Here is a 12,777-nt window from a genome sequence, read left to right as displayed (position 1 = left end):
TGACACACACTGACCACCAGGGGGCAGACGTTCAATGCAGGATATGCCCGCTGGTGGTCAGTGTGCTCCCACAGGGGGAGTTCTGCTCAGCCACAAGCCAGGCTGGTGGCTGCCAGCACAGCGGTAGTGGTGGGAGCATCTCCCCCCTCCTCAGCAGTGCTAAGGATGTCCGACTGTAGCTTAGGCCTGCTCCCCACTGGCAAGTGGACATCTCCCTAGGGCTCCCGGGCTGCCAGAGGAATGTCTGACTACTAACTTAGGCCCGATTCCCCAGGAAACAGGCCTAAGCCAGCAGGTGTACATCCCGCGAGGGGTCCCAGATTGCGAGAGGGCACAGGCCAGGCTGAGGGGACCCCTCCCCCACTGGTACACAAATTTTTGTGCACCGGGCCTCTAGTTGAAATATAAAGCAACTTGGGGGTTTTTTTCTGTTAGCTCCACTCAACTAATGAAAAGAAGATAAATGCAATTCATTTTTAAGTATATTTTTTTTAAATTTCCTATCAAAATTCTGAATTTATATGAACATATAAATCTGTTCAGCTTTTCAATATCTGAAATTTTTCATAATAAACTATTCTCAGAAAATACTTAGGAAATTCTTAATTATCAAGGGACGGGGACATTAAATAAAACTAACATCTACAGCCATTTCCAAACCTCTAGATTAGCCAAACTTTAAAAAACAGATGTTAAAATAATTGAGCATATGCTCGCCTTCTCTTGCTCTTTACTATCTCTGCAAATGTGAATAAAGGCAGTAGGAAAATATAACAAATATGAATTATAGTTGACTTTGGTATGGAGAATACTGGATTTTTAATTCTTCATGGTAGTTTTCTGTTCTGACTTTTCTTTAATTAAAATGCATTGTTTTCATTATAAAGTTCTTATAATGTCTTCATAGATCATGTAGACACTTGAAAAGGTTTACGCTGGCCTTAATCCTGAGAACAGTAATAGAATCCTACAGAAAGTGGCGACCTTACTCTCCTCCAACTGAAAATAAACCACGTCCTCTCGGACATTAAATAAGGGATTCACACCAGAAGAAAAATGATAATGGGAAGCAGTTGCATTGATATTCATCATATAGACATGGAATTGAAAAACAAATCTTTAAAATAATTCTCCCTCATTCTCATAGAGGACCTCCTAATAACTATATTTCAGAAAGCAGTCTTATCACTCCCAACACTCCACATGTGGTCTCCGTGTAACAGGATATCTCACCTGAGTAAATCTGTTAAGGAAAGACCTGGGCAAGCCTTTCCTCCCGCCTCCTTGTCTAAAGGGATTTTGACAACCAAAAATCTTTGTCTTTTCATGCTGTACTTGAAAGCTCATTCCTAACTCAGGAATATAGATTTCTCCTCGGTGGTCAAAACAAGCATTGAGTCCTTCCAATACAGACTGAGAAGCCAGGTTGAGCTATTTGGAGAAGAAAATACACACGTGTTATATATGCAGTGTAAACATAACAAAAAGCAGAGGGATAATATGCACAAAAGATAGTGTTATTTTCAGTAAGAAGAAGCTCAAACAGTATTGGAAACATCCTATTTCTTAAACTGAGTGATAGATAATGTGTATTCATCCTACTAGTCTTTCATATACATGTTGGATTTTATGTATATAAATTATCAATATTTAAGTAAACTAAATAAGTATTAAGGCTGAATTTTTCAAAAAGGAGTTAAAATCTTCTCTAAATTTAAACTGAATCTATTATGTGCACCCATACTGACCTACTTCATAAATCATAGCTTAAAGAAAAACTTGCCGCCGAAACCGGTTTGGCTCGGTGGATAGAGCGTCGGCCTGCGGACTTAAGGGTCCCGGGTTCGATTCCAGTCAGGGGCATGTGCCTGGGTTGCGGGCACATCCCCAGTGGGAGATGTGCAGGAGGCAGCTGATCGATGTTTCTCTCTCATCGATGTTTCTGACTCTGTATCTCTCTCCCTTCCTCTCTGTAAAAAAATCAATAAAATATATTAAAAAAAAAGAAAGAAAAACTTGCCAATACATAGATATATCTCTTTTGTACTCTGGGGTTTTAAAAGATGAGGCAAGATAGCGCTCTACATACTTAGGTAAGTAGGTATCTTTCCCAGCTCAAATGCTGAATAATCTCCAAATGGGCCTAAAAATCATGATATAAACTACATAAAATGGATCTACATAGCTAACTTTCACTAACAGTTTTGTGAACAAGAATGAATACAAGGATTTTGTGCCACAAATGAACAGAGCTGAATGGAGGTCTTCAGATGCTGAGTTCAGAGCTCAGGGATGGGAAGTATGAGTGGTTTTAGGTAATATGGAAAATTTCAATTGGGAAAATGTGAATCAGTAAAATTCAAATGGGCAAACACAAACTACATTACAATTTCAAATGTCATGTTTACACAAGCACAAACTCCTCTGTATATTTCCAACTGGTGAAGTATGATTGCAAGTCCAGTGCCTTGTGGTCCCGAGGTGCATTTCCATCCAATTGGAATATGGTCAGAAGTCTTAAGCTTTAAAACTCAGCATTCTTTTTTCCTGGATAATGAATATTCTATCACACATCCTTTTCCAAAAAATCTTTGGGGAAGGTGGGGGGGAAGCGGAAACAACTCTCTCCTTAGTATCTCTAGTAAGTAGGAAGCAGCTCTGCAGAAAAGGAATGCTCAGCACCACCCTCTGACCAAAGGGGTCTGAACTCAGGGAACCAGCTGGGCCTATGTCAGGTTTCATCTGTAGCACTTTCATCACTCTAGTAATTAAAGCTCCACAACTACTTCTTAGCCTTTTCCTAAATTAGCATGAACACGGCACATCCCAAACTGATTTGACTCCTTTAGTCACAACCTTAGATTTTTTATTTTTGTGTATCATTTTTCCTTTCTCAAGTTGCCTGCCAGTCACTGAGATTCAGCAGTTAGCACAGGTCTCATAACATGCTCTGTTCTTCTGGTCATTAGTTTATCCAATATACACATATAACATGGATTATCTTCTATTTTTGTACGTGTGTTCTTAAGATAACTTTCACAGGCTCTGTTGCACTGATGAAACATGAGGTGCCTGACACTGTAAAATACCCATAAAATACAAACGGCAAGCCTGCCAGAGACTACAAGAAAACACTAGTGAAGAGGCAGTTATTCTCTGGAGATTACCTTACAAAAGCAGGATAGCTTGTAGGTTACAAATAGAGAAGGGCTTCTATTTGTGCTTTCTGGTAAGTGACTATTTTTATTCTTTAAAAGAAACCATGGAGGATTCTTTTCATTAGAGAATTTGTCTTTACTAGGCAACAGCATGATCATCCACTGAGAAATGCCCTAGAGCTATGAAAAATCTGGCTGCTCTTCACACTTGGCATCCCATCCTCGGCATGGTGGACAATCCCCTCACCTCATCCAACACAACCCAGTGGCCGGCCTTCAGAGCTGCCAGCAAGGGGCCATCACGCCAGGCAAACTCTCCTCCCTTGCCACCTTCAACAGGTAGATCTGCTCCAAACAGGTCTGTGATGTCCTTTGGGAAGGGAAGAAGTGAGAAAAAGCCAAAATTACATAAAAATTAGATCCCAAGACCTAAAATCTAAAATGATAAATACTTGTGCTTTGTGCCACTTTTCCTTCTTACTCCCAAGACAGAACTAATTACTCCCAGCATTCTTTACCAGGATCCCAGACGTGCCCCAAGAACCTTCTCATCACAATGCTCCAAGTATACATCAATTGGAGCTGGAGCTCCACATCAGTAGTTCTCAACTATGGCTGTACTTGGAAACTAATTGGCAAACTTTAAAAAACACACCAAAAAAAACAAAATAAAAACTAACAACAATGCCCAGGCCCTGCTCTCAGACCCCATTCCAAGAGATTCTCATTTAATTTGTCATCTCTCTTACACATTTTCATAAGGTTGTTTAAAGATCATTTTATTTCTACTAACTTTTATTTTAGAAAGGACAAAAATAAAAAGAGGTTATCTATATATATAAAAGCCTGTGACTAGCCAACCAGCCGGCAGCTATGATGTGCAATCACCACCAGGGGGCAGATGCTCAACGCACAGGCATGGAAACATAGAACAGACTGATGAATCTCAGAGGGAAGGGGGAAGGGGAAAGGCAGCAAGAGATTAACCAAAGATGTTATATGCATACTAGAGGCCGGATGCATGGATTCGTGCACCAGTGGGGTCCCTCAGCCTGGCCTGCAGGGATCAGGCTGAAAGCGGCTCTCCAACATCCCTGGAGGGGTCCTGGATTGTAAGAGGGAGCAGGCCAGGCCAAGGGACCCCACCAGTGCACGTACACCAGGCCTCTAGTATTACAATAAATACTGAAGTGGGTAATTCTCAAAGGAGTTAGAATAAAGCAGAGTGAATATTATTACATATTTCATAATGAATTCAAAATAATTATTTTGGAAGGTCACGTTGCTGTGATCTTTCATAGCCATGAAGTATTTGGGATACTGAAAATGTCATCACTCTTCCTGATTAGATTATAAGCAGATACAAACATTACTCCCTATACTTGTCCTCATCAGCTGTAGGACTACTGAGCTTACCGTCTGCTCTGATAAGTTGATTCGAACAAGAGTGTTGCCCGAAGCCTTTGCTAATGCTCCCACCAAACTCGTCTTGCCCACACCAGGGGAGCCTTCCAGGAGAATGGGTTTGTTCAGTTTTGTAGCTCTTAAGAGCCTCTGGGCATTCATAGCTGTGGTGCCAGCACTGAGTGCATAGTCCGCAATGTTATTCCTGTGAAGGATAGGTCCTTAAGAGGAGAAAAAAAAAAATCCACATATTTAAGCTGGACATCACCAAATCATATATACACGTCAACCCAAGATTATGAGAATCCACCAAGTAGACTATCAGTAAGTGAGATGCCATCTGTGGTAAAAATGCTTAGCCCTGTTTCAACATTTCCCCACTTTGGGGCCCATAAAATGCTTTAGCGGAATAGCCAGAAGCATGCGTTCCTTAATTGTGTCTACTGCACAAATCTCTCCATCTCTTCTACCTATACATATAACTACCACATAGGAAAGCTGGACCTATCACAACCTATACCTGGAAATACTGCAGGTACTTGTACAATTTACCTTTATAAGTAGGTAGTTTTCTAAAAGTCAAGTGTAAACTAGACATATGGGATAGGTGGTGCCATATTAAACAATTTCATCCAAGGTTTTCAGGCCACCAAGACAATTCAGGATGCATCACCTTCATTTTCCATTTAATCAATCATTTGTTCATCCATTCATTCAATCAACACATTTTCTGAATGCCTATGACTGACTGCTAGTCTGCATATCAGACGCCAGGGACAGTTAAGTGATACAAACCTGCCCTCAAGGATATGCAAAACTATTTTTTTTTTAAAGTGTTTCTATAATTGGAATATATGGACTCAATTGTTACTATAGGAAAGCTCTTCTTTTGAGCACCAAATAATAAACAAATGCGTTTTTATAAGACAATTTATTCATAGATTAAAACTATCTTTTACCCTACTTTTACATGCCAACTCATATGTTAACTACTCACAATCAAGGGTATGCCAAGTCAGATTCTAATTCAGATAACTAGTTCAAAAATCATGATTAGTATGATGGAATAAAACAAAAAGTCATAGTAAAAGTCAAGAACCTATGATATATAAGAAGAGAATCTTCATTTATTTACAATCATCCTTACCTCTTGGTATAAAAAATGGATGAATTCCCCAACGATTATCTATTCCAGTGAATTCCTTGGCTTTGAGCCTGTCATAAATCTTTAATTCACTTTTCTGACATTCTGTAAGTCGGACTATCTTGGAAAGTTTCTTGATTAGGAATTTCAGACATTCTTTGCGAGCCAAGAGGGCTGTACCAAACCCAGAGGAAGTGACTCCTAAAAGAAACTATTTTATTTGCCCTAGCTGGTGTGGCTCAGTAGGTTGGGCATCATCCTGTGTACCTAAAGGCTGCGGGTTCGATTCCTAATCAGGGCACATGTCCGGGTTTGCAGATTCAAACCCCGGTGGAGGGCTTCAGGAGGCAGTTGATCAAAGGCTGATGTTAGTCCTAATAGGTTTGGCTTAGTGGATAGAGCATTTGCCAGCGGACTGAAGGGTCCCAGGTTCAATTCCGGTCAAGGGCAGTACCTTGGTTGCAGGCACATCCCCAGTAGGGAGTGTGCAGGAGGCAACTGATCAATGTTTCTCTCTCATCAATGTTTCTAACTCTCTATCCCTCTCCCTTCCTCTCTATAAAAAATCAGTAAGATATAGATATTAAAAAAAATTATCCAGTCCTTCAAGAGCAAGGGCATTTCCAACAGCATTCTTTCTATTCAGAATCACCACTTCATGGTTATTAAGTCCTTTGCCTATAAGTAATGAGAAGTTTTTGGCATATCTTTTATACCAACCACATCTCAAAAGGAGTAGAAAGAAAAGGAAAGCCATTTTGTGCCTTGGAGTAAGGGCACACAAGAAAGCCATCTTGTTAGAGTAAGTGATTCTATAAAGTATCTGGGTAAGAGGTCTGGACTTGCTCTATTTCATCCTCCGCTTTACCCTAACCCCTTGTTCCACCAGCTAACAGACAACATACCTGAACCTATTCCATCTATGTACACCAGGCATGCAGCATGGACAAAAGTTGTCACAGTGGAGATGGTCTCTGGCCTTTTCAAAGCAGCTTCCTCCCCCATTGTGTTCATGAAGTTAACCCAGGACAGGATATCTCTGATACTGACCACACACCTTCGGCCAAATTCCTGGTGGGTCAGCCAGTCAATGAAATCCAGCATCACTTCAGCTATGTCAGCCCCTACAACACAAGGAAGCAAGTATTTACCACTTAGGAACACCTAAAACAGGGGGCTTGTAATCTGGGGCCAACAGATGGCCTAAAGTGACTCTATGATCCGTGGATTATCTGCAAATCTCTGTGAATTCACATTAATGTTTCTTCTAAGGGGGGGATTTCCATAGCTCTTATTGCATTCCAGAGGGGTCATAAATATAATTCTACACATACAAAAATGTTTTACAAAAATACATGGGTATTATAGTCTAGATAAAAGTTACACTCTGAAAACTCAAAGAAATATTCATTTGGTTCATATTTAGACACAATTTTGAAGTTAAGACACAAAGATCTTAGAAAAATATACAAATTTTACTATATTATAAAATGATTCCCTAGAATGGGAAATCCCACATTTTTAGGGCCATTTAGTTCAGACTTTTGGTTTTCTTAAATCAATGCAACAATCAGAATTCAGTAAATTACAAAATTTATACATTTTATTTCATTATTTAGGTATTTAAATGGCTATTCTACTTATAATTTCATGCTGTAAAATATTTGAAAATAAACTACTTAAGCAGTTATATATAGATGAAAGCAAGGCCAATTAAATTTAGAGCACTCTATATATAACTTATGAAATAAATAGTAAACAGCTACCTAAAAAGTATAAATGCCATAGAATATTTTCTAAAAAAGAAAATACGATGAGGAGGAATTTACACTGCTATAATATAAACAGACTATTCAACAACATTCTTCAAGGCTACACTGAGAATTGGTTAGAAAAAAACTAATTGGTCAGAAAAAAAATACTAATTAGAAAAAACCCCACACATCTTTAAAAGGAACTTAAAAAGTCTAGGAACAATGAGTACTTGGATCCACATTTCAGAGTGAAATAAATTTGAGGTACATCAAGGACTTAATAAAAAATGGATAACTTTATCCATTGTTAGCAAAGAATTAAACCATGACTATTAAACACAAAGATCACCAGTGATAAAGTAGATGGGTTCATGTATTTTTTACAACAAATATTAAGAGGTAACATAATACAGAAACCTGTGTGATAAATGTAATAAAGAATATTATCCAAAAATACATAATGAATACTAACATATAAGATGATTAATATTTCTTTTAAAATATGCCAGACATATTTTAAATGTTCCATGTCACTAATAATGAAAGAAAATGGAATTTTAGAATATCCATTAAATTAACAAGGATAAAATAATAGATTTAAAAATGAAAGCTCCGTGTTGGAAGGACTATGCCAAGCAGGCTAAGCTGCTGACAGCACTGGGAATACAAATGTCATTCTGGAGAAGCTGGCCATAATAAATGGGATCTCTGAAGATCTTCATTTCCACTTTTAGAAATAACTCAAGGATACATGTATATATATATCATGGTGACAGACATTAACTATACTTATTGTAGTGATCATTTCACAATACATACAAATATCAAATTATTATGTTGTACCCCGAAACTAATATGTTGTATGTCAATCGTATCCTAATAAAAATTTTTAAAAATATATGTATCAAATCAATCTAGGCTCAATTAAAAAAGAACCCCATGCTCTTCTTCCCTGGCTGCTTGGAGACTGGCCACTATCATGAACAACACAGTAATTATCTGGATCAGGAAGTTCCTAACCAACAGGCTATTTCAGTGCAAACAGCCATTGACGTCCTTCACCCTTGGAAGGCAATAGTACCTAACACAGAAATTCAGGAAAAATTAGTCAAAATGTATGAGACCAAACCAGATGTCATCTTTGCATCTGAATTCAGAACATATTTTGATGGTGGCAAACCCATCCTGGCTTTGGCATGATTTGTGATTCCGCAAAGAAAAATGAACCCAAACATAAGACTTGCAAGACATGGCCTTGTATAAGAAGAAAACCTCAAAAAGCAGAGAAAGGAACACAAGAACAGAATGAACGAAGTCAGGAGGAGCAGAAAGGCCAGTGTTGGAGCTGGCAAAAAGGAGTAAAGGTTCTTCAGCGATGTTATCTGTGGTGATTGTGTAGATTTTTCATTAGATGATTAATAAGCTAAGAACTCTAAAAAAAAAAAAAAAGGAACCACATAAACGTTTTGACTCTTACTGGATATCTTAAGAATTCTTAAATCTAGGTTTATGCATGTGGGAGTTTTTTTTTAATACTATTCTATTTTCCTTATGTTTGAAATTTTTCATAAAATACTTTTTAATAATTATAAATTAGCTGGTGACAACTAAAGAAATGCGGTTTAAAATTCCATGAACATTATCTAGTCCTGGCCAGTGTTCCCAGTGGTTAGAGCATCAGACCACATAACAGAGGGGCAAGTACCTGGGTTGCAGGTTTGATCCCCGGTCCCAGTTGGGCATGAGTGGGAGGCAACCAATCGATGTGTCTCTCTCATCGAAATTTCTCTTTCTCTCTCTCCCCCTTACCTTCCACTCTCTCTAAAAATCAATGGAAAAAAAAATATCCTTGGGTGAGGATTAACAACAAATAAAATTCTATGAGCAGGAACCTACTCAGAACCTAGACACAGAACCTACACAGAACCTAGAGACATAAGAACTTCGCTGGAGAGAACATGGCAAAAGATCCTGGGCAGAAACTGGCAATAGAACCTAGAGACAGAACCTAGCGAGAGAACCTGGCTGAAGATCCTAGAGACAGAACCTGGCTACAGAACCTGGATAGAACATGGCAAGACAATCTGACTAGAACCGGGTGACTGAACCTGGCTGGAGAACCTAGCGAGGGAACATGGCTACAGAACCTAGCTGGAGATCCTAGACAGAACTTGGCTGGAGAACTGGCTACAGACCCTGGCTGGAGACCCTGACAAGAGAACCCGGCTATGATGATCACCTGAAAAAAAAAAAAAAATTCTATGAACATTTTCTAAAGGTGAAAATGACTAAAATTTAAGTAAAATTTTCCTCATCTTTATGTAACAGGTGAAACAGTAAGGAAGGTAGAATTTAACAACCCTGGTGAAGGAGGCAATGGGAAGAAGGGACAATCTAATAGATGGTAATAGGTTAGTATCATTTCCTTAGGTCTATTTTGTTCCTATTTCTCTAACTCCCCTTCTCCTTATAATACACCATATATACATACTGCTAATGTTCTATACCACATCTCTCATTTTCAACACACAGCCCCTCCATCCCATTACCACCACCACCTAAAAACCCTCACCTTTATGATCTATTCTGCCCAGAGACAATCCTGGACGAAGATTACTGCTGATTATCTGTTTTAAATCTTCACGGTTTGTGCTCTGAGGGCACCATATTTCTGTAAACCGGTTTCTTAAGGCAGGAGACAGCTGTAAGGAACACAAACTGTAATGTGAATGTAGTACCTTTGAGAAAAGCTAGAAAATAAATCATTTCAAAAAATATTAGCTGTTAGTCTGACAAGTACCAGATGCTTCTTTTATTACCCTCAACTACTAGTTGCAATTTACTGAAGACTTATTTTGTCCTGGCTCCTTCTATGTCATCTCAATAATCTCCATCACACTTTTCAACCCATCACTTTCTTGATAGACATGGTACAGAGCTTCAAAGTCATGCAGAGTGTAAGCGGTACAAATAGGACTCGAGCCCATCTGGACACCTCCCTATCCTGAACACCTTCCCCCAAGCAAAGACCATTCTTTTATTTTACCTGTAGTTACATAACCAATGCTTTAGAAAAAATAATGCTATCTTCCCATAGGGAGAACTGTCTGAAGTAGAAAGAGATAGCTTCTATGTGGCTCAGAGTACAATTATGAGGTATATATTTTATCTGCTGTGTAACAAACAATTGTTTAGTCCCTCCAGTCTTAGGGTCTCTACCCTGATTCCTCTTACCCTTCTTACCCTTTCCCTAGGTCAGTTAACCTCTATTCACAAAAGTTTGCAATGGCATATGCATGTAGTTCTCTGTTTACCATCACTTTCCTTTTACTTGACAATAAACTCCATCCACTGTCTAGTCTACCACAACAGGACCAGGAGCACTCAATGAAGACCCAGAGTTGTCCGGGTAGCTCAGTTGGTTAGACCATCGTCCCAGTACGCCAAGGTTGCAGGTTTGATCTCCAATCAGAGCACATACAAGAAGCAACCAATGAATGCATAAATAAGTGGAACAACAAATCAATGTTCTCTCTCTTTACCTCCCCTCCTCCATCTAAAATCAATCAATAAAAAGTAAATAAAAATAAAGACCCAGGGAACACAAGAGTGTTCCTCATCGTCAGCCTAGATAAGAAATGCCTCAGGTCTTCAGAATCCTATCTTTTTGCTAGACATGCAAAATAAAAGTTGGCAATCTTTGGCTAAAACTTAAGCTAACCAGACGGGCAAATTAATGCAGACTCCTCCACTGAGAAGCTTTTTGAGCCTAAAATCCCAGGACTTGAGATGTTTAGATCCTGGCTGGATCCTAAAACCCTCCTCCAAAGAGAAGAAACCATCTGCAGCCTTTTCTTTCTAACATTCTGAGGTGACCCACAGAATCCTTTGCAGTGGTTCTCAATCTTCCTAATGCTGCGACCCTTTGCAGTTCCTCAGGTTTTGGTGACCCCCAACCATAAAATTATTTTCGTTGTGCCCTGACCGGTTTGGCTCAGTGGATAGAACGTCGGTCTGCGGACTGGAGTTCAGGTTCGATTCCGGTCAAGGGCATGTACCTTGGTTGCAGGCACATCCCCCGTGGGAGGTGTGCAGGAAGCAGCTGATGGAAGTTTCTCTCTCATCGATGTTTCTAACTCTCTGTCCCTCTCCCTTCCTCTCTGTAAAAAATCAATAAAATGTTTAAAAAAAATTATTTTCGTTGCAACTTCCTAACTGCAATTTTGCTACTGTTATGAATCGTAATGTAAATATCTGATATGCAGGATGTATTTTCATTGTTACAAATGGAACATAATTAAAGCATAGTGACTAATCACAAAAACAATATGTAATTATATATGTGTTTTCCGATGGTCTTAGGTGACCCCTGTGAAAGGGTCGTTCAACCCCCAAAGGGGTCGTGACCCACAGGTTGCGAACCACTGCTTTAGAGCAATGGTCGCCAACCGGTGTTCTGTGAGGTCCAAAAGGTTGGTGCCCGCTGCTTTAGAGAACAGATACACATGTTCCACCTGCAAAACCAAAAGAGGTTCTTGGCTGGCATTTCTTTTTTGGGACTTTAAAGTCACTCATAAAGCACACTCGTGTTTAAGGGAGTAGACTGTAGAAGCAGAGGTGGAGATGAATTTCAGTCTCAGCTTTTCTCATCCACAAAAGTAGATTAACTTTCTCAGAGTCTTTTGAGAATTTATTATAGTAACATATGTAAAGAACTGTGCAAATGACTGGAAGAATGAAATTTCAGGCACATACGCAAAGTGAGATGTCAAATAAAAAAATGTTTATCTGTCAGAATTATTTTCCAACCTTATAATAATCCTAAAATATCTTTCTTGATTTTTACCTTTTACCCAGTTTATATCCAACATAAAAATTCCAAATGTATTTTTACATACTGCATTTAAGGGTGCCAACAAGATATGGTCAAAAGTATACTTCAAGAACATAGTTATACCTCTTTTTTTCCAAAGTCGCCCCCTGGGTTCATGGTTGCTAAGATACGGAATTTTTTCCCAGCAGTCAACAGCTCTACTTCATTTTCCTTATCCTCTAGGCTGCCTTTTTCTGCTAATACCAGAGACTTTTCTACTTCAAGGACACTAAAAGACAGAAAAAATTGAAGATAAGATAAAAAAGGCTTATTACATAATCTTCCTATCTTGTGGTCTTCAATGCTCTTGAAAAGGGAAAAAGAGCCCAGCCAGCCTGGCTCAGTGGTTGAGCATTGACCTGTGAACCAGGAGGTCATGGTTCAATTCCCGATCAAGGCACATGCCTGGGTTGCAGGCTCGATCCCCAGTGTGGCATGTGCAGG

General features: G+C 39.1%; 1 protein-coding gene across 1 annotated transcript in view; it reads right to left on the bottom strand.

Moving 5' to 3' along the window:
• Nucleotides 1-12,777, bottom strand: part of MDN1 (midasin AAA ATPase 1) — a 161,271-nt gene that overhangs the window by 80,980 nt on the left and 67,514 nt on the right. The window contains exons 32-38 of the mRNA XM_015557675.1: nucleotides 12,418-12,562; nucleotides 10,033-10,162; nucleotides 6,612-6,830; nucleotides 5,710-5,907; nucleotides 4,575-4,783; nucleotides 3,406-3,528; nucleotides 1,234-1,431 (exon numbers count right to left, since the gene is read on the bottom strand). Of these exons, the coding sequence (XP_015413161.1) occupies nucleotides 1,234-1,431; nucleotides 3,406-3,528; nucleotides 4,575-4,783; nucleotides 5,710-5,907; nucleotides 6,612-6,830; nucleotides 10,033-10,162; nucleotides 12,418-12,562 (1,222 nt within the window). The remainder of the gene's footprint in view (nucleotides 1-1,233; nucleotides 1,432-3,405; nucleotides 3,529-4,574; nucleotides 4,784-5,709; nucleotides 5,908-6,611; nucleotides 6,831-10,032; nucleotides 10,163-12,417; nucleotides 12,563-12,777) is intronic.

Source organism: Myotis davidii, unplaced genomic scaffold (genome assembly GCF_000327345.1).
Source record: "Myotis davidii unplaced genomic scaffold, ASM32734v1 scaffold269, whole genome shotgun sequence".
Classification (NCBI taxonomy): domain Eukaryota; kingdom Metazoa; phylum Chordata; class Mammalia; order Chiroptera; family Vespertilionidae; genus Myotis; species Myotis davidii.
This window is presented reverse-complemented; position numbering and strand designations above follow the sequence as displayed.